At 47.4% G+C, this 26,159-nt stretch overlaps 1 protein-coding gene across 1 annotated transcript; it reads right to left on the bottom strand.

Moving 5' to 3' along the window:
• Nucleotides 1–1,892: 1,892 nt before the first annotated feature.
• Nucleotides 1,893–4,576, bottom strand: LOC109778568 (vacuolar iron transporter 2). The gene is made up of 4 exons (XM_020337136.4): nucleotides 4,214–4,576; nucleotides 2,871–2,956; nucleotides 2,648–2,762; nucleotides 1,893–2,552 (listed from the first exon to the last, which is right to left on the bottom strand). The coding sequence occupies exons 1-4, from the start codon at nucleotides 4,447–4,449 to the stop codon at nucleotides 2,252–2,254; spliced, it is 738 nt and encodes a 245-aa protein (XP_020192725.1). The 5' UTR covers nucleotides 4,450–4,576; the 3' UTR covers nucleotides 1,893–2,251.
• Nucleotides 4,577–26,159: the final 21,583 nt, after the last annotated feature.

The raw sequence follows: 26,159 nt of genomic DNA, 5'->3' as shown, positions 1-26,159 counted from the left end.
GGCAGGCGTCCTGGTTGAGACCTCAGGTCTTAGATGTTAGGATTGGCTGCGAGGTCTGTTTGGTATTAGGCCCAGACTATTAGCATCCCTTCATCTACTGGATAGGAGTACCAACAGATGTTGTCTAGACGGTGGCTTTAGTCTTACTTGTGTATGACTTTGTAAGGTCTCGTGTAAATAATTAATAAAGTAGTTGCATGCATCTGCAGGTCCTCCTCATTTCCCAAAAAAAAAAATTCTCCTTTTCCAAAAAACAAACCATCCAGTATACGCATGCGCTGGGCCTTCCTTACTTTGCCTCACTTCTTGCACGCTTCAGGCTCGCATTCTTTCTGCGTCAACTTTTACTTAATTCTCTCCTACCCTACTCAGCCTAGCTACCACTTCTGTCCCAAATCTCTTGCACGGGAAACAAGAAAAGGCGATTTGTTCGATTGGAGAAGGCTTCTGATTGGGCTAGCGGTCATTGATTGGTGAGAAAGCGTTGATTGTGAGCGCAATATCTAGGCATTCCATTGGCCGAGGAAAGGGGAATTTTGCAGTTTAATGTAGCATTCCATTTTATAATGCAATAGGCTTTACAGGCATCATATGAACATGACTAGTTTTGTCACCTTGAAGTAGATTTCCCTCTTAATTATGCCATGGTTGCAACAGAAAATGATATCTGTACACGATATTTTATTTTACGGGTTCTTTTGAATTTCATTAACAATAAGCATAGCTATCAATTATGTAATCTCAGCTGGTTGGACCTACATGCCAAAGAAACATATGAACTATGCAGAGGAAATTCATCCGTAAGTGCACCAACGAGATCTCGTTGTTAATTAAGGCTTCAAGCTAGTCGCGGTCACTTAGAGCCGTGAAATTAGATATACAGTACAACGACATCAAATCTCCCTTTGCCATGAAAGGAAACCACTCGGCCCCATTGATAGCGGCCCTTGGTATAACCTTTTTGTAGATGCCCCTTGGTGAACCTGAGAGGTTGAGATCAAATCTCCAGTTTACATTAAAATATCATGACTGTTCTTTAATCTTTACTAATTACATATACCATGGATCCAGTCATCACTTGGAAAGTGGAAGAAGAGAGTGAAACCAAGTGTGATACCACTGCAAGAAAGTTCTAGCCTAGTAGCCTTGCCATTCAATATTTGGAAACTTTCTGTCATTTGCAATGAGTATGATGTTCCTCTTTGTGTTGTTTGGGACGGTTATGATATGAGACTTTTTACTTTCAGATTTGAAAGATGAAGGCAACCCATCATTAATCAGTAATCAGAAAAGAACCTAGAGACTCGAGAAGATGAATATGGCTAATCTGTTCTTAAATAGAAGTTCCAGAAGAATTAATATCGGCTTCTTTAATCTTAAACAATAGAACCCCTGAATCACCAATCCATAACTGCAAAGGCCGCACTAATGCTACTATCAATGTATTTGGTCTAGACCAATTGTTTGTTGTGTCAGCTATTTTCACAAGTTTATGTTGATATGCTTGTTCAGAAATGTCATAATTCTGTTTTTTACACTGCGCACTGTCTTCTTTTAGCGGGGATGTGCACTGTTTTTATGTTGCTATTGACTTGATAAGAACTACCTCACTCCGGTCTTCCGGTTTTATATTGTTTTCAAGAGTGCGATATTTCTTGTGGTTGCTTTCGTGAAACAGAGTTGCTGGCTGCCTCGTCGTCGTTGCCAAGATAATGTGGTATGTCACTATCTCTTTATTTTTAATTTTAATTTGTGAGAGGACGTCACTATCTCTTACTACTTCACAGAAATATTTTTTTCCGACAATGTGGCGACGAATTCAGAAACGAAACTCACTTCAGAAGAGTTATATGGGCCTCTGCTTAGAGGATTCGCAAGACTCATTTGCCAGCTGATTCAAAGCCCATCAGATTACCACCGCACCCAAATAAACGCAACTTGCCTTACAAATAGTATACTTACCTAACGCGACAGATGGCAAGAAAAAACAAGTACACCCAAATACACTACTAACATACTGCAGTACACTTTGGGCTACCAGTACACAAACAGAAAACAAAACAAACGGTGCACATCAGTACACTTGGGCCACCAGTACACTTACCAGATCGAACGCTAGAGTCTGCACGTACAGCTACCACTCGACTACGGCAACGCTTGATCATACATACACAGGTAGGTAGCTTGCTGTATTTATTTTTCTTGGTACTTAGCCGTCCCCCGGGCGCGGCGCGGCGCGGCTCGAGCTCGATCAGATGGCCTGCACGGCCTTGGCCATGCCGTAGGCGGCGGAGGAGGCGAGCGCGCCGATGATGGCGGTCTGGATGGCGCTGAGGAACGGGCGGTTCCCAGTGAAGCGGCCCTTGACGTAGCCGAAGAAAAGCAGCGCGGCGAGGGTGACCACGACGGAGGTCATCATGGCGCTGTCGACCGACGCCACGAACATGTAGGGGGAGAGCGGCACCATGCCGCCGACGACGTAGGCCAGCGCGATCGTCGCCGCGCTCGTCAGCGCGCGCCGCGGGTCCGGCTTCTCCAGCCCCAGCTCGAACCTGCGTGCGCCAAAGTTCCGCCGTGATCAGTCACATGGTTAGATTAATTAGAAAAAAAAATGAGTGGGTTTGTTAAGCTTGACTGATTTGATTACTTCATCATGAACTCGAGCCAGGCCTTTGGGTTGTTGCGGAGGGAGGTCACGACCGGCCCGTACTCCTCGGGGCCCAGCCCGTACTCAGAGAGTATGTCCGCGATCTCTGCGGCCTCTGCTCAAAGAAATGCATCTCAGCCGTTAGATACTTAGATTAGATTAGAATCGATAGAGAGTGTCAAGTTTTTTTAGATGAATAAAGAGTGTCAAGTGAGAGAGTGACCTGTGTCCGGGACGGTGTCGATCTCGTCCTGCTCGCGCTGCAGCTCCCGGTAGTAGTGGTCGGCGTCGCTCTTAGCGGCGAGGTACCTGACAAGAGTGCGAGCCCACATTAGCCGTAGGCTTTTACTGCGTTAATTCCGTTTGGTACGGCCCAGCAGAAGTTGGCCCGCTTTGGGCTGGGTTAAATATAGACATCACTTCGGCCCGTTTTAGTAATTAGTCCTTTTGCTAAAAAAAATTAGTGCTTGCGATTTTCTAAAAAATAGTAGTGCTTGAAATTGTGAAACAGGGAGAAACTATAAACTCTGAAAATAACGAATATTTTGCTCCAGAACTTTGTTATTCGTTTGGTGAATATTCCATATATACATCAACGAAAAACTGGCAAATTTTTTTTGAGTAATTCATGTGTGAAAATAATCCCTATTTCTAATGTACTCCGGTCAAATTCCTATGCACGTGTGTGTGCAGGTGCGCTTAGTGTGGGTGAACAGTATTGCATTTTGGGATCACTAGGAGTCTAGCATATAATTGTACATTTTTGATTGAGTCATGCTATGCACACGACAAAATCTGCATGATTCACAGACTAACGCACAACATATTGGTGGAAAGGGGTTGCTGCCTTTCCACCTACTCAGATTTAAGGCATGGTACCTGTAACTTGGGTTTGTTACACCAACTACTATGGGGCCTCACTTACCGTCTTTTTTCTTAATAAATACACAATTCACACATGAAGATTAAATCCAGCCGGACATGCGTATGGCTGAAAAGGGCACTAGCCGCTGGATTTACATGTCGTGCAAAGATCGGGCATGGAACAGTTTTGTTTTTGGTTTTGCATAGGGCATAAAATAGGTCCTGCATTTGTCACGGAGGAAGTATTGTTTTGTACTCCTAGCTGTTGCTGACACAAAGGAAAACTACAGAAATCCTAGGTAAGTGGTTGTCCAGACTCTGGACAATAAATGACCCAACTTAGTGAACAATGTAGGAAGGTACTTAACACTGTAGGAGTATAAAAATTAGCTGGTACTCATCAAAAAACATTCGTCTGTGCGACAAAGTTCTCCAATTTTTGGTTAGTGGACGTTATTAAGCATTCCCCTACTTTCCATTCTTGGCATCAATAACAGCAAGCTACTCTCACTAATCTCTGTTTCAGAAATAATTAAGCCTTTGCATACAAATCCAGAATTGGCTAATCAAGCATCCAGCAAGCCAGCAGCATGCATGCGGCATGTTCAGGAAAGCAATAGCTGGCCGGAGGAGTAACAAACGACATTAATCAGAGCAAACATATACCCAGAAAATCAAGGAGATTTTGATCTCTCTCCTTACCCTCCGAGCCCCATGGAGATGGCGCCGGCGGCGACCTCGGCGAGCCCGGCGGTGAGCACGAGCGAGGAAGACGCGTCGGCGCCGGACAGGCCGGCGGCGAGGGCGAAGGGCACGGTGAGGCCGTCGGAGACGCCGATGATGATGTCCCGGACCACCTCGCCGGAGGTGAAGTGCTTCTCCTTGTGGTCGTCGAGGAGCAGCCTCTGGTTCTCCTCGTCCTGCACAGGCTTCACCATCTTGCCGGTCGGCGTGGGAGCGTGCTTACGAGCGAGCTGGTGTGCTTAACTATTTCCTGCGCTCAGTTAGCTAGCTCGTGATCTGCGATGACAAGGGTGGGTTTTGGTGTAGGCGAAGTGGACAGAGCTGGGAGGGGGGATTTATAGGGGTTGGAGGCCGGGTGAAATGTCCTGTTTGGACATGGGAAGTCGGGGCAATCTTGGGATTTGGGCACGCGAGGTACTATGTGAATGTGTGGTGAGTATGTCTGATTCTGTTTTTATGCGTCCGTACTTCACTTTATTATTTGCTGAGACCAATCTACCATGGAACCACGGATCCATCTCATGCCAAGTTGTATTGTTTGCATAAACTCAAAGGAGGAGACAACGATCGTTATTGCACGTCCAACTTTTAGGGCATCTTTGATTCAAAGGATTTGTAAAATGCAGGAATATGAACTAGCACAACCAGTGCCGCAACGCCTTGCGAGAGAGGGTTGAGGCAAGTGACAACCCCCCCCCCCCCCCCCCACACACACACACACACACACACACCATCTTCTTCCTCTCTCGTCGTCGCCAGGGTGCTTCACTAGGAAAAGTCTGTGCGGCGTTGATGCCGACGGGGGCGTTGCTGATTTGGGGGGGGGGGGGGGGGGCTACTATGGAGCTGTTGGTGGGCTGTTGTGGGTCGGCGGAGATGAATGGTGAGCTGCGGTCTTCGGCAGGCGATGGTTGACAGCGGCGCTGGTGATCCAACGCAGCGATCTTCGATAGCCGTGCGGCCTGGCTCAGTCACCAGAGAAGAGAGTGTCGGTGCATGGTCTTGGGCAGAGGTGAGCTCGATATCAGCGTGCAGTAGCATGAGCGTTTGTCTCGGGTTTTCTTTAAGGAGTCTTCATGTCTGGTTTGGGGCATGCTATCCTAGTGTAGTAATAATGTCCTTCCGGCCCTTTCCCCGGGCTGAGGGCGTGTGGACCTATGTTTCCGACGGGTCTTCTGGGATCTAGGCGGTTTTGGTTTTTAGTGGATCCGTCTAAATTCGACCGGCTTTAGTGGATTCCGGAGTTTCTACATGCATTTTTCGGCGTTTTCTTCTCCGGGATGATTTACAAATCGCGGCCGTTGTCGTCTCCTGCTCTACATCGACGACTTCCGTGCCGCTGCTTTTACAAGCTCATGGGTTTAAACAAGTTTACTCCGCTGAGGTGGAGGCATAGAGATGGCATCGAGCTACACTCACATCGCTTTTTTTTTTTACAGTGGGATGAGCTTGCTGCACTTTTTTTTACAGTTTATACCGCTGCACAAAAGTTGATGATCCCATCTGCTAACTTGGAGCGATCACAGGAACTTCAGCAGAACAGGTCCATGGATTCCCATCAGCCTGCAATAATTAACAAAAAGTGCTTCATGAATCACGATCGATCAACGCAGATTAAGCGCACACACACACAACAAAAGGCGGCCGAGGCAACCACATGCAAATATCCAGGCGTCCATGTGCGTCCAAGAGGGTGGGGATAGACGCCGCCGGTCGCCATCGGTGGACGCGTGGGCGCGGCCGTGACACGCAGGCAGTTGTCGTGTGCCCGCCACGAGCCTCGATGACAAAAGGCGGCACAGAAAAGCAGGAGCCGCTAGCGACCGCCGCCGCACGCGCCACGCGCGCCCAGCGGCGCACTGCGGTGAGCAGCTCCCCCCACGCCAACTTGCGGAAAAGTAGCCTAACTTTCGGTTGGGAAAATCTCCCCAAAAATTACGACGGATCAGGGTAAAGTTTCCCGCCCGTGTTTGGGTTTTACGAGCCGCCTTTTGGATGGTGCGGCTGGGCTCCAGTAGGCTGAGACTGATTTGAAGTTTGAATCATCCGTTGCCTTGATTGACAAGGGTGTCAAGTGGTCTGGCTCCACGTGCCGTGATGCGCTTGAGAAACTAAAATACAGTGCATCAACGCATAGATCCAGCAAACTCCAAATTGAGCTTGTTGTCCTGTTACTCTCCCACGGAGGGATGGCCTGAATTGAACCGTCCTATAATTATTCTTGGTTTCCCATACTTTATTCATATAGCGCATGTATGTACTCTAGTGAAATGGTTAATGCCTTTTGGAAGAACTGGAAGAGCATCTTGGGGAGCTGGGGTTTCAACTTTCAACCTCAACCAACTCCTCTAAAAAATTTGTTGACTTGGCATGCACTTGGCAACACAGATGAATACCTCTTCTCCTAGGCCAAGGGAATTTAATCTACGAATTTTCTAGCAAGCGAACATTCGATAATCAATATATCTCGTAGTCTAGACTTTGTACTATTTATGTTTTTGTTTTTGTAATGCATGAACATATTTCTAGACATCTGCATCTAGACGATGCATATGACCACAATTCAATACAAGTAGAGCATATGAAGTGGTTGATGTCAACAACATCCATACGAAATATGGCATCAACACCACAAACTAAGTGGCCATTCTTCCGCACCAATGGTTTCAAGAGAGAGACTCTGAACGTGCACCTGGTTGTGATCGAACTGATTAAGGTCATATCAAGAATTTTCATCCTATAGGGTGCAACCCATATTTTCATGTCCAATTAATAAAGGCCATAGTATCGACACGAAGACACCACCTCCAACAAGAATATATGCACGTACATCGTTGTCGGGTCTAGCTAGTGAAGTATGGATCCTGGCTTTTTCCCCATAGACATGAGAAAATTGTCAAGTCACCATGACATCACTGGATCCTCTATGAACAACGACACTCATGATACCTACCGAACCTAGCATTGTGCCCTTGGAGCTTGCCGCCATTGGAACTCCTCTCGGGTGTTAAACTCATAGGAAAGGTCGAAGCCAGATATAAAATAAATATGTGATTCTCCATCTCTCACGACAAGCCTCTACCTACTAATCGACGAGGGGGGGGGGGGGGGGGGGGGCACCGCTGAACTTGATTCACTTGTTAGCACGACATTGATGCACTTGCGAATGAGATGTTGAGCGTCATCGTTGCCCACCATCAAGACCACCCATAACTTACAGAGGGACTGTTCAGAACTCCTCCTTTGGAGCATTGCCTCATGTTGATGGCTGCAAGGGAGGGGCGGATGCTGGTGGTGGGTTGGGTAGGCCGCCTGCAGTCAGCACTACTCCAACCGGTCACTGTAAAACCACAATTCACCAATCATGGGTTCAAAGCCGCTGCTCCAACTAGCTGCTAGATGGTCAAGCCCTACCAACATGGCGTGTATCTTCATCGAAGCCACTTCCTCATCCAACCATCTCTACGCATGTCCTTAACATAATTGCTAACAAAACTAATTATTCCAAAAATCTTGTTAAACAAGTTTTGCTAAACTAATTGCTATTACTTTGTATCTAGGCAAGCACTTAGGGTTCTAGATGGGTCTCCCTCAAGGCTTAGTTTTTCTGGATAATGAGCACTTTTACTTAATCTTAATGTAATATCAAGTGGATAGAAGCACAATGAGCACACACCCCGACTCTGCATAACTATGATTCATACAAACACAAAAGAGCATGTTCGCAAGGAGCGAAGTGACCAAATTTATGCCTAGAAGGAGGAAAAAAACATGAACTGATGAACACAGTGATCGACGATCAGCCATATCCTTGCTAAGAAACACGTGTGTTTTGTAACATAATTTGGTTAGCATCCGTAAGATCTTCTTTGTTGGTTAGGTTTGTGTTTTACATTTCATTTGTGCAAATTGCGAAAGGTGCCAAAAATGCTCGGTTCACAGATCACATCAAGCTCATCCAATTCTACCAAGGAATGATACATGAGGCAAGATAGCTATAGATAGGCAATCAATCGAGCGGCCTTATACTATTTTGAAGAATAACATGGGCATTCGATGACAATAAGAGGAGACAACATGTGCAAAAGCCAAGGTACTAAAAAAGTTCAATCAACAGCAACCTTGCGACCTGAAATTTCAAAATAGGCTCGCTGTGCGCGGTTGTTGTAGTTCATCTTTCATATGTCCCGGTCCTTAGCCTTGCGTGTGGCTGCCACAGGCCGGCCTGATTAGTCCTGTTGCTACTGGATTTACCATAATACGACTAGTCAAAAGCACTCTGTAATCAGCTCGCCAAGGTGTTGTTTGGTGTGCAGGTCATGGGGGAAGCTAGAGACAAATGTCTAGGTCACGGATATGAATGAACAAATGCAAGTGGTATTCGGTGGCTATCCTAATTTGGTTAGTCATGTAGGGCTCCCCGGTCTACACCTTGCAATTAGAAAAAACAGGCGCCATGGTTGTGTGATCAGTGATGCATGTTAAGCATCAGGTCTTATACGTTCACAGATCACAACTGATCACAATTCTATAGATAAGCCATCTTATAATATTCCATTTATTTTGTCTCCATTTATGCTTGAGGGAACCAGGGACCAAGAATGAATGGAACAGCCAGTGCAAGAGAAATCAAAATCAAACCCCAGATCGAAGAGGAAAAGGGGTTGAAGATCAGGTTGCATTATTGGGTGGGGTAGGTGCTAGGTGGCGAGGGGGCACCAGACCAGAGCAGAGAGCTGATCTAGGCCAGTAGGGGAGTGTGGCTTCCACACGCCTTCATGCCCTTGTCCTGCACCTTCTTTATCTCGATGAGGTGACCAGACCTGCCCACTGCCTCCTTTGGGAGGGAAAAGAGCAAGACAACAAAACAAACGGACAAGCGAGGCTGACCTGGAAACAATAAAGATGGTTTGGAGGTGCTCGGCTCCAAAGCGGCTTTGGAGATGTCAGTCACCGTAGCACACCATCGAACGTTGACGCCCACTCGCCACTGTCGCCTTGCATATTCCAGCGCCATGCGTGACGATCGAGTTCTTGGTGAGACTTCATCGCTTTGCGTCTCGGTTAATTACCACGATCTGAATGCAGAAACTGTTACCGTCCTCGCCGGCTTCTTTTGCATGTTGACATGCCTTGCTCACGGGCCATGTCCTGCCATTTTTACGTGTTGATTGGAGCATCTACAATCGGACGCCCCAAATCTGTCTTAAACGTCCGAGCGGACCGTCCGATCAGTGACCGGTTAAAAAAAAACGATTCAGACAGTCGTCTCAAACGAGCCTCAAACACGCGGACTGACCGACATCCTCATATCCAGTCTAAATGTAGGACTAATATGGAGCGTCCGGGTGCGACCGGACACGTCCGACACGTTGGACCCGGCCCTTGCTGGCCCACCCAACCCCACATATATTCTTCCCCATCTGCGCGCCGGACCAAGCCCTAACCACTTCACTCCACTCCTCTCCACTCCTATCTACCACCCAAGCTCCCGTCCGGTGATCTCCGGCCTTCTCCGGTATGGCGGATAGCGGATCCGAGTCCTACACCTTCAAATCCGTCGACTCCGAGCTCATCCCACGCGGGCCCGAGGAGGAGATGACCATCTGGCTTGCGCTCCGCCTCTCCTGGGAGGAGGCAGCCCGACGGCAGCTCTTGGACTCCTTCCGTCGGGAATCCATTGGGTCCGACCATATGGCACATGGATGCGGCACTAGGTGTGCCATCGCTGCCTCACCGGATGCGGTGCGGTCCGTCAGGCGTCCGAATGCGGTGGTGGATGCGGAACCCCTCCTTTGGCGCGTCGGGGCGATGGACGCACGATGGGCGTCGTCCAACGCAAACATGGAGTGGCGTCCCCGCAGGCGAGGCGGCGAGCGCAGGAGGCGGCGGTGGACATTGCCGAGGCAGAGTCGCATTCTGCGGCGCCCCGTATGGTGCACCAGCCCAGGCGCCGCAACCGCGTCATGGTGGATGGCGCCGACCTGTCTCAAGATGGATCCATCATCGATCTGTCGTCAACCGGCACCGTCCAGGTTCCGGACTCCAATGGGGAAGAGTAGGGCATGGGAGACGGAGGCGCCTTGAGTTCCGTGAGCTGGCTCGTGTCCCATGCCCTACTCTACGTTGCCGGAGACCGGACAAACACTCTAGAGAGCTCAGCTGACTGTCAAATATGGGCACGGCGGAGCCGGGCGAGCTTCAGTTAGAATAGGTTTTACCGTGCATGCAATAGCATGGATTTGAGATATTTGGTTGCAGAATGGATTATTTGACACGTGACTGTTCACGGTCTCCGGATGCGCCCCGAACATGTTTATAGGCGTTTGAGAGGTCGGATTTGCAGTCCGGCTGTATATGCTCCTGGCCCCCGAAAAGAATTCAGACACGGGCTGGCCGCGCATGACAATCACAAATCAAATACGAAATTATTAAAGCTATCAGATCGAGCGACCACCTGGCCAACTACGAGCGGAGCCTAACGCCTAGGGCTTGTGGATATGTGCTTCGCCTTTGCGTGTGCCGGGCACAAGCTGGCCGGGCAAATGAGGCCAGGGCCGGCCGTCACTGTGTGACCACATGGGAATATTTTCTTCTCGCTTTTCCCTCTCGCGGCACGATTCATGGCGCATGGAGCAGTTGGCCCCCGTGCGCCATATACTAGGAGCTCACTTGAATTAACAACACACGATCTACATGGTTTAGTTGGCAGCTTGGATTGATGCGTGCATGCCGCGATCGAGAGCTTGTCCTTTTGTTGCTTGTAGGATTGTGATCTAGGGATCTTGAGACACTGCGACAGTGGGGCTACTTCTAGTGCTCTAGTGCTATTTGGTAGGGAGGATATCTGGTGCTACGGGAGCAGCTAGGATTAGGTGCTCCAGGAGCTTTTCAACCGTTAAATTTGAGATCCGAAGGCCGAGGAGAGGGCTCAGTCTTTTATTCAAAGAACACCCCCAGAAATTTGGTATTGTAAATCGGGTCCAACGCATCTGTAGATGACCGTTGGATTTCAGATCCAATGGCCGAGAAGCTCTTGGAGCACCTAAACTTAGGTGCTCCCGTAGCACCTGATATTTTCCCCTATTTGGTAGGAGGTGTCGACATGGTTTGCTCACTCGAGCCTCACTCTTCACGCATTTCCAAAGCTATGCATCAAAAGGACACTCTTAAATGTCAAAAATTCGCTGGCGGTTGAGATGCTCACGACGAGGACAGCCGAGGAGGCAGTAGTGTTCGCAGCTGCCGCCGGCGTGGAGGACGGCGGATCGCTCCCTGTCGCCGGCGTACGGGAGTGTGACCGGGCTGCTACGCTGATGGCGGCACCGGAATGCGTACAGCCCCAGGACGTGGCTGATGTGGAAAGGGCAGAGGCCCCGCACATGGTGGCCCTGGATCATGTGTCGCCCCAGGGTGTGGCTGATATGGAAAGAACGGAGGTCCCGCTTCTGATCACCAGCTCACCTTTGACCAGAGCGGATGGGGAGCCGCTTGCTTCGATGCTTCCAGAGGAGAGGAGCCCACCTGGCATACTCACACCTATTTTTGCTACAGGCAAGGCCGGACCGACAAGGATAGAGACTGGTGACAGTTTTGTGGCAGGAGATAAGGACACTACTAGGAAAAGGCCTACTAATGGCGCACCTAATTTGGCCATTAATGGCGCATTAGTGGTGCGCCATTAGTGCCACGCCATTAGTATATTTTACTAATGGCGCACCACTGGTGCGCCATTAGTATATGCCATGTTGCGCCATTAGTATAGGCCACTGGTGCGTCATTAGTATAGGCCACGGTGCGCCATTAGTATTTTTGAATTTTGAAGGCGGGAAAATAGTAGTGGCGCACCGTCTAACCCCCACCGTGCGCCATTGCTATTTTTGAATTTTGAATTTGGATCTGGATCGCGATTTTTTTCCCATTTTTTGCTCTTTTTTTTTGCTCTTTTTTTGCACGATATTATTTCAAAATTTGTTCCTGTTTTTGGATCTTGTACGTTCTTTTGCCGTGTTCTTTTGCCGGAGAGGAGTTCGTCGGAGAGGAGGAGGAGGAGGTCGCCGGAGAGGTGCTCGCCTACATCGCCGGAGAGGAGGAGGAGGTCGCCGGAGAGGAGTTCACCGGAGCATCGGAGAGGAGGAAGGAGAAACCATGAGGGGATGGGAGGAGAGGAGGGAGGAGGAGCTCACCGAAGAGGAGGGAGGAGGAGCTCACCGGAGAGGAGGGAGTAGGAGCTCACCGGAGAGGAGGGAGGAGGAGCTCACCGGAGAGGAGGGAGGAGGAGATGAAGTGAAGGAGAGGTGGAGTGGAGGAGAAGAATGAAGAGGTAAGGAGGAGAGGACACGCCCAGCCATATATACGGCATACTAATGGCGCACCATGGGCAGGTGCGCCATTAGTAACTTTTTTTATTTTTTTGATTTATTTTGAATTTTGAAGGCGGGAAGATAGTAATGGCGCACCATGGGCAGGTGCGCCATTAGTAAGTTTGATTTTTTTTGAATTTTTTTGCCTCTCCAGATCTTAAAAGCCCCGTATCTTTTTTTCTGTTAGGTTTTTGAGGATTTTGAAAATGTTTAACGGGGTTCCCCCCGTTAAATTCGGATGTAAATTTTCGAGTAGATGATTTTTCATATAAAAAACTTTTTCATCCGAGTTCGTATGCAAAAGTTATGCCCATTTTAAGAAATTCCATTTGCAAATAAAGTCGAAATTCATATTTGTTAATTTTCCCAACAACTAGACCACATATCACATGAGAAACTTATTTTATTTTATTTTTTTGACATTTCCATCATTTTCTTTTATTTTTTTAAAAACTGAAAAGGCGGTCCACGGGGGAGGGGGTGTATTCGGTGGAATGGGCCAAGTTACTAATGGCGCACCGTGGGGGTGGTGCGCCATTACTAGTTGAATTATGAACTACTAATGGCGCACCACCCCAACCGTGCGCCATTAGTAGTTTTTCAAAAAAAAATTGAAACAAAATTTGTAACAAAATTACTAATGGCGCACCTGTGAGTGGTGCGCCATTAGTAGTTCAACTAGTAATGGCGCACCGTGGGAGTGGTGCGCCATTAGTAGTTGAACTAGTAATGGCGCACGGTCCCACGGTGCGCCATTAGTAGTTTAAAAAATAAAAATAAAAAACATTTGAAAAAAAATTTGAAACATAATTACTAATGGCGCACCGTGGGACCGTGCGCCATTACTAGTTGAACTACTAATGGCGCACCATCCTACGGTGCGCCATTAGTAGTTTTGAAAAAATTAAAAAAAAAATTACTAATGGCGCACCGTGGATGTGGTGCGCCATTAGTATTTTCACACTAATGGCGCACCGACACATGATGCGCCATTAGTATTTAGTAATGGCGCACCACATGTACAGTGCGCCATTAGTGGCCATTCCATCTATAGCCCTTTTCCTAGTAGTGGGACAATGACGGAAACGATCAGGCAGCGACCGAAGCAAGGCTGCTACTCACGCCTGACAAATGCTCAGAAAGCAATCACTTGCTGATGACACCGGATAGAGATGGGACGTTTCAAAATTCAAATCATACAAGGACTCCTCTTAATTCCCTCCATTGTGGGGATAGCAGCTGGTCCAAGCAGAACACAGCTAGCGTGGCAGGCGGCAGGTGCAACGCGCTGGACACTTTCCTGGTTTCTCTCTCGGGATCGGAATCAACAGCGGATCAGGGATTGGAGACAAGGTCGATAGACTGCTCCATTGCTCAGCTACAGGCGCAGTACAGAAAGAGAATAACGCCAGTCCTCTCGTGACCCAACGTGGTCAGAAACAAGCGACGAAGGAGGACCCCACCTTCAACTGTTCGGCGCAGCCTCAGGATAAATGGGTGCTTAACAAGTGGTGCCTCAATCAAGACGCAGAAGCGCACTCTTATGATGCAGCTTGGCATTGCCCGGGAAGGCGAGATGATTGGCGACGAGGCCATGCAGGCTTACATGCAACTGTTCTCAAGACCATTACAACAGTCACACATAGCTGCTATCGTGGGCCTATTTGGTTGGCAGGCGGACGTGCTACCACTAGGAAGGGCAACGGAGGACGTAGCACTCTAGGGCTATAAGCTCAGGGTTGTACGCTGGTAGGCCTTCCATATGGCTGATCCAAGCAAGGTGATTGTGGTGTGGAATGTGCGCGGGGTGAACAACCCGGCAAAACGAAATGCAATAAATAACATAATTTCGAGCTCGGGCACGAGTGTGGTGTGTTTGCAGGAGACCAAGGTTCAGGACATGAACCCGGCGGTGGTGCGGCAATGCCTCGGACCAGCTTTCGATGTGTTTTTCTGTGTTCCGGCGATTGGTAGGCGTGGGGGTGTTTTATTGGCGGCCAAGTCTGCATGCGTGCAGCTCACAAACCCCCACACGACGGCAAACACGGTCACGGCATAGGTTCAGTTCCAGGACGCAACTGGATGGTGGATAACAGGGGTCTACGGACCCCAGGAGGACAACGAAAAGGTGGCTTTCATCCATGAGCTCAAAGAAGTCAGAGATTTACATGCAGGCCCCTGGATGATCGCTAGAGATTTCAATCTAATTGCCGATCCTTCCGACAAAAGTAACGATAGAATCAACCGACGAATGATGGGCAGATTCAGGAGATGCATCAGTGACTTGGACATGTCTGAATTATACCTCAATGGCCGTAGATACACATGGTCAAACGAACGAATGGAGGCAACGCTTGAGAAGTTGGATAGAGTTTTGGTCTCGGTGGAGTGGGAGGAGCTGCATCCATCGGCATTCCTTTCGGCGCTCAGCACAAATGTTTCAGATCATTGCCCACTCCACTTGGTCCTTGAGGCGAACTTAACGCGAGGAAGACGGTTCCATTTTGAGGCATTCTGGACGAAGATTGATGGCTTCCAGGACATGGTCAGACAAGCTTGGGATATCCAGCCATATATCCAAAACCCTTACAAGAGGTTGGCGGCAAAGTTGAAGTCAACAGGTAAACGACTAGCCAGCTGGAGCAACAAATACGTGGGGAGTGTCAAACAACAAATCCGCATTGCGAACGAGGTCATTCTGCGATTGGATGTCGCCATGGAGAGTCGAACATTAACGCAAGCTGAGATTGATTTGCGGAGGTTACTCAAGCACAAGCTGCTGGGTCTAGCATCACTGGAGCGGACGATCGCTAGACAAAGGTCCCGGATACTCTACCTAAAAGAAGGTCATGCATGCACGCAATTCTTCCATGCGCATGCAAGTCACAGGGGACGGAAAAACTTCATCACAAAGCTCAAAGTGGATGGCGTAATCACTACAGATCATGAGACCATGGCAGAAGCGGTGGATGCTTTCTTCTCCAACTTGCTTGGAGATTCATATGACCGGGAATTCATGCTCAATCTTGAAGAGCTGGGGCTACCTAGTAAGGATATGTCTCATCTTGACATCGCATTCACTGAGGAGGAGGTGTGGGCTGCTGTGCGGGCACAAGAGCTTGACAAGGCGCCGGGACCCGATGGCTTCCCGGCACGTTTCTATCTGACCTGTTGGCCGATCATAAAGGAAGACGTCATGGCAACATTTCACTCGTTTGGAAGAATGGATTTCCGTGGTCTCACTTCCATAAACCAAGCATTCATAACGTTGTTGCCCAAGACACCGGCTGCACTGGAAATATGTGAGTTTAGGCCAATCAGTTTGATACATAGCTTCCCAAAGCTAGTCGCCAAGGTGTTGGCCACAAGGGTGGTTGCTGACATGCCGGATCTGGTCGGAGCTCACCAAGGCGCATTCATAAAAGGGAGATGGCTACATGACAACTAAATGATGGTGCAAGGTCTGGCTAGGAAGCTGCATGCAACAAAGAAAGAGGCGGTGATGCTAAAGCTCGACATTACAAAGGCATTTGACACGGTGCACTGGACCTTTCTATTGGAAGTTCTCCAACACATGGGGTTCGGTACCAAGTGGACGGCATGGATCTCTGGGCTACTTGCGTCATCCTCCACAAGAGTTCTTCTCAATGGCATTCCGGGTGAGATCATTTACAACCGGCAAGGGTTGCGGCAAGGGGATCCGGTCTCCCCCCTATTGTTCGTCCTAGTTATGGAGAGCCTGCAACACCTCATACACCGAGCTTCAGAGACCGGTCTTCTAACACCTCTTGCACCCACAGGCTACCAGCAGCGCACCTCCATCTACGATGACGATGTGATCACGTTCATCAAGCCGGACTTGCAAAGTCTTAGGGCGTGTGCAGCGCTGCTGTTTGATTTTGGTGTCGCAACGGGTCTGCGTACCAATCTGCCCAAATGCTCCGCCCACCCAATAAGATGCTCCGAGGAACAGTGCCAGCTAATTGCAACTGAAATGGAGTGCCAGGTTTTGGACTGGCCCTGCCGGTACCTCGGGCTTACGCTTGCATTGCGGAAAGTTTCTGCAGCCCAGTTGCAGTACATGATTGACAAGATGGCGGGCCGGCTTCCTGCCTGGCAAGCCAGGCTGATTTATCGAGCCGGACGATTAGAGCTACTGCGAACTACTCTTTCATCCATGCCAATGGATGCGATGATGCCGCTCGACTTACCTATCAAAACCATCGCAGCCGCTAATAAAATCTGTCGGGGATTCTTGTGGAAGGGCAGGCGAGATGTTCATGGCGGGCATTGCATCGTCGCTTGGGACCAAGTTTGTGCGCCAAAAGAGTTTGGTGGATTGGGCGTGCCAAACTTGCGTCTGCTAAACACAACACTTAGAGCCAGGTGGTCGTGGTTGCAAAGGACAGAGCCAAACCGGCCATGGGGTGCTCTTAACTTGCAAGTATCCGAAGAATCTATGAGCATCTACAAAGCAGCCACAAGATGCACGCTTGGGGACGGGAACACGGCGCGGTTCTGGACGGACTGGTGGCTCCGGGACGGTCGCATTGAGGATACCATGCTGCACCTATATGCCATGGTCAAGAAGCCGGGACAGAAAAAGACGGTCAGTCAAGCGATCACGGACGGATGGTGGCAAGATGTCTCACCGGATATGAGCACACAAGCATTACTTGAGTTCATCACTTTGGTAGACATGACTCAGAACATCGAGCCGGTGCAAGGTGTGGAAGACACAATCACATGGACATGGGAGAGCATGGGCAGTTTCTCTGTACGGTCGGCATACCGCGCACACTTTGCGGGAAGAATAGAGAAGGTCGGAGCCGTCCAAGTCTGAAAATCACGGGCACCGCCTGCGTGCAAGTTCTTCACGTGGCTGGCGATGCGGAATCGGTGCTGGACCGCGGACCGGTTGCAGCGCCGACAGATGCCACACCCACCGGCATGCCCTTTTTTGTGATCAAGCTCCGGAGACTTTACATCACCTGTTGCTTACGTGTGTCTTCGCCAGGCAAGTGTGGACCAAGATCACAAGCACATGGGGGAGACCGGACTGGATGCCAACATTGGATGCAAGCCTCGTGAAATGGTGGACAGATCTGTGCCCGCAAAACCATATGAGGAAGGAGATGTGGACTGTTATTACTCTCGTGCTCTGGCAGTTGTGGAAACACCGGAACGACATAGTGTTCAATGGAGCCCTGCCATCGGTTGAGGAAGTGCTTGTGAAGATCGAGTTGGAGGCACAAGATTGGAGAGCGGCCGGCCTTCTTCGAGAACGGGGTTCCGTCATTTGTATGGTAGATAGGGAGAACATGGGTGAGTAATCCGCATGTGGATTTAAGGCTTTTATAGCCGTGGATGGGGTTGTAAAAGGGTTTGTAAAACGGTTGGCCTTTCTTGGCCTCTTCTATCTATATTCTAGATGCGTCAATATTGACGCATCCCTTGAAAAAAATGTCAAAAATTCAACCGGACATCGGCCTTCCAACGGTATCCCTTAGAACACCCTGTATATTATTACTCCCTCCATTTCTAAATATAAATATTTTTAGAGATTTTAAATAGACTACAACATACGAATGTATATAGACATATTTTAGAGTGTAGATCTACTCATTTTGATCCGTATATAGTCCCTTGTTGGAATCTCTAAAAAACTTATATTTGAGAACGGAGGGAGTATTATTTTGCGACAAAAGATGAATTTTATTGACTCAAAATGGGGCATCAAAAAGATACATAATGCAGTGACCACACACTGGACCTCTGCATGGGTAGGACCAAAGCTATGCGTGGGTGAGAAAAAAAATCCTGAATATGACCAGATGAGCAATCGACTAACTACATCAATGATCATATCCGTACCAACCATCTCATGACATTATTAGGACGATGAGGTTCTTAAAATTAATTGAAAAGACATAAAAACGAATTAAAACGATAATATATGTTACATTAAAAAGTCCATGAATTCCCGCCGAACATTTAAAATAAACTTAAACTCATAAAATCTAAAAAGAAACCCTAGATTGGTCGTCGCCATCATGCCGACCGTCTCAGTTCATGCCGTTGCCACCGTCCTCGTCTTCATCGTCCATGGTGAGGTCGACGTACGATGATGGTTGCCACAGGTGGGCAGGTGGCCCCTGCGATGGCTTCCGAAGATGGACCGGCGACCCCTGCAACACTGGTGGCCGTGGCGGGGAGGGTGACCACCTCTTGGCGCCCAGCCACGATGCCGGGACAGACACGATCTCCAGCGTGGAGGGCATCATGGATGTCCAACGTCCAGGACTGCCCACCAACACCAGGCCCCAGGGCTGAGGTGCCAGCCATTCGGGAGGTGTGAGTACGACCATGGCAGCGGGGTGGACGTGTCCTAATACCGCTGGCACACCTCACCTTCACATACGGCCACATACGTAGAGCGGCACCGGGCGGCGAGATGGAGAAGGCGGTCGCGGGCGGCGAGATGGAGACGGCGGCGGGATGGAGTGCGTGGCGGCGCTTCCAACGACACGGAGGAGGACCCCACCTCATGGTCGTGCTTCCCTTCTTGGCGGGGATCCACTTCCACATTTCCATGGCGGAGGCGGCCGGCGGGAGCGTGCGCGGAGCGGCGCCCGAGAGCTAGGGTTTCGATTTCGGGGCTCGAAGAGGCAGTGGATGGGTGGAAGTGAGTGTGTGTAGATGGAAATGGAGGTCCACAGCTTCCGATTAAAAAGGACTGATGAGGCAGCTTACATGCAGGCTTGACCGCGCATGCGGATTAAATGGGCCGGTGGGTGGAAGGATCGATATGGTTGACTAGAGGGGGGGGGGTGAATATGCAACTACCAATGTTTTAACTTCTCTTAACAAATTAGGGTTAGCAACAAATAGGTTGTCTAGATATGCAACTAGGTGAGCAACCTATATGATGAAGGAAATATGCCCTAGAGGCAATAATAAAGTTGTTATTTATATTTCCTTATATCATGATAAATGTTTATTATTCATGCTAGAATTGTATTAACCAGAAACTTAGTACATGTGTGAATACATAGACAAACAGAGTGTCACTAGTATGCCTCTACTTGACTAGCTCGTTGAATCAAAGATGGTTAAGTTTCCTAGCCATAGACATGAGTTGTCATTTGATTAACGGGATCACAAAATTAGAGAATGATGTGATTGACTTGACCCATTCCGTTAGCTTAGCACTTGATCGTTTAGTATATTGCTATTGCTTTCTTCATGACTTATACATGTTCCTATGACTATGAGATTATGCAACTCCCGAATACCGGAGGAACACTTTGTGTGCTACCAAACATCACAACGTAACTGGGTGATTATAAAGGTGCTCTACAGGTGTCTCCGATGGTATTTGTTGAGTTGGCATAGATCGAGATTAGGATTTGTCACTCCGATTGTCGGAGAGGTATATCTGGGCCCTCTCGGTAATGCACATCACTATGAGCCTTGCAAGCAATGTGACTAATGAGTTAGTTGCGGGATGATGCATTACATAACGAGTAAAGAGACTTGCCGGTAACGAGATTGAACTAGGTATTGAGATACCGACGATCGAATCTCGGGCAAGTAACATACCGATGATAAAGGGAACAACGTATGTTGTTATGCGGTTTGACCGATAAAGATCTTCGTAGAATATGTGGGAGCCAATATGAGCATCCAGGTTCCGCTATTGGTTATTGACCGGATACGTGTCTCGGTCATGTCTACATAGTTCTCAAACCCGTAGGGTCCGCACGCTTAACGTTCGGTGACGATCGATATTATGGGTTTATGTGTTTTGATGTACCGAAGGTTGTTCGGAGTCTCGGATATGATCACGGACATGACGAGGAGTCTCGAAATGGTCGAGACATAAAGATCGATATATTGGATGACTATGTTTGGACATCAAAATGGTTCCGGGTGAGTTCGGGCATTAACCGGAGTACCGGGGGGTTACCGGAACCCCCTGGGGAGTATATCGGCCTTATTGGGCTTTAGAGGAGAGAGAGGGGCAGCCTAGGGCAGGCTGCGGCCCCCCAAGGCCTAGTCTGAATTGGACTAGGGGGGAGAGGCGGCACCCCCTCCTTCCTTCTCTTCTCTCTTCCCCTTCCTTCTCTCCTACTCCTACTACTTGGAAAGGGGGAATCCTACTCCCGGTGGGAGTAGGATTCCCCAGGGCACTCCATAGTAGAGGGCCGGCCCTCCCCCTCCTCCACTCCTTTATATACGGGGGAAGGGGGCACCCCATAGACACACAAGTTGATCATTGATCTCTTAGCCGTGTGCGGTGCCCCCCTCCACCATAATCCACCTCGGTCATATCGTCGTAGTGCTTAGGCAAAGCCCTACGCCGGTAGCTTCATCATCACCGTCATCACGCCGTCCTGCTGACAAAGCTCTCCCTTGACACTCTGCTGGATCATGAGTTCGTGGGACGTCACCGAGCTGAACGTGTGCAGATCGCGGAGGTGCCGTACGTTCGGTACTAGGATCGGTGGATTGTGAAGACGTACGACTACATCAACCGCGTTGTCATAACGCTTCTGCCTTCGGTCTATGAGGGTACGTGGACAACACTCTCCCCTCTCGTTGCTATGTATCACCATGATCTTGCGTGTGCGTAGGAAATTTTTGAAATTACTACATTCCACAACAGTGGCATCCGAGCCAGGTTTATGCGTAGATGTTATATGCACGAGTAGAACACAAGTGAGTTGTGGGCAATAATAGTCATACTGCTTACCAGCATGCCATACTTTGACTCGGCGGTATTGTTGGATGAAGCGGCCCAGACCGACATTACGTGTACGCTTACGCGAGACTGGTTCTACCGACGTGCTTCGCACACAGGTGGCTGGCGGGTGTCAGCTTCTCCAACTTTAGTTGAATCGAGTGTGGCTACGCCCGGTCCTTGTTGAAGGTTAAAACAGCACATACTTGACGAAAAATCGTTGTGGTTTTGATGTGTAGGTAAGAACAGTTCTTGCTCAACCAGTAGCAGCCTCGTAAAACTTGCAACAACAAAGTAGAGGAGGTCTAACTTGTTTTTGCAGGGCATGTTATGATGTGATATGGTCAAGACATGATGCTAAATTTTATTGTATGAGATGATCATGTTTTGTAACGGAGTTATCGGCAACTGGCAGGAGCCATATGGTTGTCGCTTTATTGTATGAAATGCAATCGCCATGTAATTGCTTTACTTTATCACTAAGCGGTAGCGATAGTCGTAGAAGCAATAGTTGGCGAGACGACAACGATGCTACGATGGAGATCAAGGTGTCGTGCCGGTGACGGTGGTGATCATGACGGTGCTTTGGAGATGGAGATCAAAGGCACAAGATGATGATGGCCATATCATATCACTTATATTGATTGCATGTGATGTTTATCCTTTGTGCATCTTATTTTGCTTAGTTCGGCGGTAGCATTATAAGATGATCTCTCACTAAATTTCAAGGTACAAGTGTTCTCCCTGAGTATGCACCGTTGCGAAAGTTCGTCGTGCCGAGACACCACGTGATGATCGGGTGTGATAAGCTCTACGTTCACATACAACGGGTGCAAGCCAGTTTTGCACACGCAGAATACTCGGGTTAAACTTGACGAGCCTAGCATATGCAGATATGGCCTCGGAACACTGAGACCGAAAGGTCGAGCGTGAATCATATAGTATATATGATCAACATAGTGATGTTCACCATTGAAAACTACTCCATCTCACGTGATGATCGGACATGGTTTAGTTGATATGGATCACGTGATCACTTAGATGATTAGAGGGATGTCTATCTAAGTGGGAGTTTTAAGTAATATGATTAATTGAACTTTAATTTATCATGAACTTAGTCCTGATAGTATTTGCATAACTATGTTGTAGATCAATAGCTCGCGATGTAGCTCCCCGTTTATTTTCGATATGTTCCTAGAGAAAAACTATGTTGAAAGATGATAGTAGCAATGATACGGACTAGGTCTGGGATCTGAGGATTATCCTCATTGCTGCACAGAAGAATTATGTCCTTGATGCACCGCTAGGTGACGGACCTATTGCAGGAGCAGATGCAGATGTTATGAACGTTTGGCAAAGCTCGGTATGATGACTACTTGATAGTTTAGTGCACCATACTTTACGACTTAAAACCGGGACTTCAAAAACGTTTTGAACGCCACGGAACATATAAGATGTTCCAAGAGTTGAAATTGGTATTTCATACTCATGCCCGTATCAAGAGGTATGAGACCTCTGACAGTACTTTGCCTACAAGATGGAGGAGAATAGCTCAACCAGTGAGCATGTGCTCAGATTATTTGGGTACTACAATTGCTTGAATCAAGTTGGAGTTAATCTTCCAGATAAGATACTAATTGACAAAGTTCTCTAGTCACTGTCACCAAGTTACTAGAACTTCGTGATGAACTATAATATGCAAGGGATAACGAAAAGAATTCCCAAGCTCTTCGCAATGCTAAAATCGGCGAAGGTAGAAATCAAGAGAAGCATCAAGTGTTGATGGTTAACAAAACCACTAGTTTCAAGAAAAGGGCAAAGGGAAAGAAAGGGAACTTCAAGAAGAATGGCAAGCAAGTTGCCACTCCCATGAAGAAGCCCAAAGCTAGACCCAAGCCTGAAACTGAGTGCTTCTACTGCAAAGGAAATGGTCACTGGAAGTGGAACTGCCCCAGATACTTGGCAGATAAGAAGGATGGCATAGTGAACAAAGGTATATTGGATATACATGTTATTGATGAGTACTTTACTAGTGTTTATATCAACCCCTCGGTATTTGATACTGGTTCAGTTGCTAAGAGTAGTAACTCGAAACGGGAGTTGCAAAATAAACAGAGACTAGTTAAGGGCGAGGTGATGATGTGTGTTGGAAGTGATTCCACGGTTGAGATCACCATCGCACACTCCCTTTACCTTCGGTATTAGTGTTGAACCTAAAATAAATGTTATTTGGTGTTTGCGTTGAACATGAATATGATTGGATCATGTTTATTGCAATACGGTTATTCATTTATGTCAAAGAATAATCGTTGTTTTATTTACATGAATAAAACCTTCTATGGTCATACACTCAATATAAATGGTTTATTGAATCTCGATCGTAGTGATACACGTATTCATATTGAAGCCAAAAGATGCAAAGTTAATAATGATAGTGCAACTTATTTGTGGCACCGCCGTTTAGGTCATATTGGTGTAAAGCGCATGAATAAACTCCATGTTGATGGGCTTTTGGAATCACTTGATGCTTGCGAACCATGCCCCATGGGCAAGATGACTAAGACTTTGTTCTCCGGAACAATGGAGCGAGCAACTGACTTATTGGAAATAATACATACTGATGTATGCGATCCGATGAGTGTTGAGGCTCGCGGCGGGTATCGTTATTTTCTGACCTTCACAGATGATTTGAGCATATATGGGTATATCTACTTGATGAAACATAAGTCTGAAACATTTGAAAAGTTCAAAGAATTTTAGAGTGAAGTGGAAAATCATCGTAACAAGACAATAAAGTTTCTATGATCTGATCGCGGAAACGAATATTTGAGTTACGAGTTTGGTCTTCATTTGAAACAATGTGGAATAGTTTCGCAACTCACGCCACCTGGAACACCACAGCGTAATGGTGTGTCCGATCGTCATAACCGTACTTTATTAGATATGGTGCAATCTATGATGTCTCTTACAAAATTACCACTATCATTTTGGGATTATGCATTAGAGACAGCTGCATTCACGTTAAATAGGGCACCATCTAAATCCGTTGAGACGACACCATATGAACTGTGGTTTGGCAAGAAACCCAAGTTGTCGTTTCTTAAAGTTTGGGACTGCGATGCTTATGTGAAAAAGCTTCAACCTGATAAGCTCGAACCCAAATCGGAGAAATGTGTCTTCATAGGATACCCAAAGGAGACTATTGGGTACACCTTCTATCACAGATCCAAAGGCAAGATATTCGTTGCTAAGAATGGGTCCATTCTAGAGAAGGAGTTTCTCTCGAAAGAAGTGAGTGGGAGGAATGTGAAACTTGATGAGGTAATTGTACCTTCTCCCAAATTGGAAAGTAGTTCATCACAGAAATCAAGTTACTACCGAACCTCGTAGGTCAACCAGAGTATGGTCCGCACCAGAGTGGTACGGTAATCCTGTTCTGGAAGTCATGTTACTAGACCATGACGAACCTACGAACCATGAGGAAGCGATGATGAGCCCAGATTCTGGGAAATGGCTTGAGGCCATGAAATCTAAGAGGGGATCCATGTATAAGAACAAAGTATGGACTTTGATTGACTTGCCCGATGATCGGCGAGCCATTGAGAATAAATGGATCTTCAAGAGGAAGACGGACGCTGATAGTAGTGTTACTATCTACAAAGCTCGAATTGTCGCTAAAAGTTTTCGACAAGTTCAAGGTGTTGACTACAATGAGATTTTCTCACTCGTAGCGATGCTTAAGTCTGTCCGAATCATGTTAGCAATTGCCACATTTTATGAAATCTGGCAAATGGATATCAAAACTGCATTCCTTAATGGATTTCTTAAAGAAGAGTTGTATATGATACAACAAGAAGTTTTTTTCAATCCTAAAGGTGCTAACAAATTGTGCAAGCTCCAGTGATCCATCTATGGACTGGTGCAAGCATCTCGGAGTTGGAATATACGCTTTGATAAGGTGATCAAAGCATATGGTTTTATACAGACTTGCGGAGAAGCCTGTATTTACAAGAAAGTGAGTGGCAGCACTACAACATTTCTGATAAGTATATGCGAATGACATATTGTTGATCAGAAATAATGTAAAAAAATTCTGCAAAGCATAAAGGAGCGTTTGAAAGGAGTTTTTGAAAGAAAGACCTCGATGAAGCTGCTTACATATTGAGCATAAAGATCTATAGAGATAGATCAAGACACTTGATAAGTTTTTTCAATGAGTACATACCTTGACAAATTTTTGAAGTAGTTCAAAATGGAACAGTCAAAGAAGGAGTTCTTGCCTGTATTGCAAGGTGTGAAATTGAGTAAGACTCAAAGCCCGACCACGGCAGAAGATAGAGAGAGAATGAAAGTCATTCCCTATGCCTCAGCCATAGGGAATATAAAGTATGCCATGCTGCGTACCAGATCTATTGTATACCCTACACTGAGTTTGGCAAGGGAGTACAATAGTGATCTAGGAGTAGATCACTTGACAACGGTCAAAATTATCCTTAGTGGAATAAGGATATGTTTCTCGATTATGGAGGTGACAAAAGGTTCATCGTGAAGGGTTACGTCGATGCAAGTTTTGACACTGATCCAGATGACTCTAAGTCTCAATCTGGATACATATTGAAAGTGGGAGCAATTAGCTAGAGTAGCTCCGTGCAGAGCATTGTTGACATAGAAATTTGCAAAATACATACGGATCTGAATATGGCAGACCCGTTGACTAAACTTCTCTCACAAGAAAAACATGATCACACCTTAGTACTTTTTGTGTGTTAATCACATGGCGATGTGAACTAAGATTACT

The sequence above is a fragment of the Aegilops tauschii genome, chromosome 5 (assembly GCF_002575655.3).
Source record: "Aegilops tauschii subsp. strangulata cultivar AL8/78 chromosome 5, Aet v6.0, whole genome shotgun sequence".
In the NCBI taxonomy this organism is placed as follows: Eukaryota; Viridiplantae; Streptophyta; class Magnoliopsida; order Poales; family Poaceae; genus Aegilops; species Aegilops tauschii.
The sequence above is the reverse complement of the archived record's forward strand: the minus strand, read 5'-3'. Positions and strand labels throughout refer to the sequence as shown.

Excerpts from the sequence above, each read along its gene's own strand:
- LOC109778568 (XM_020337136.4), bottom strand. The coding sequence starts at position 4,449 with ATGGTGAAGCCTGTGCAGGACGAGGAGAACCAGAGGCTGCTCCTCGAC. Across the intron at positions 2,763-2,870 it reads CGACACCGTCCCGGACACAG|AGGCCGCAGAGATCGCGGAC; the intron begins GTCACTCTCTCA and ends TTCTTTGAGCAG. Across the intron at positions 2,553-2,647 it reads TGGCTCGAGTTCATGATGAA|GTTCGAGCTGGGGCTGGAGA; the intron begins GTAATCAAATCA and ends TGGCGCACGCAG.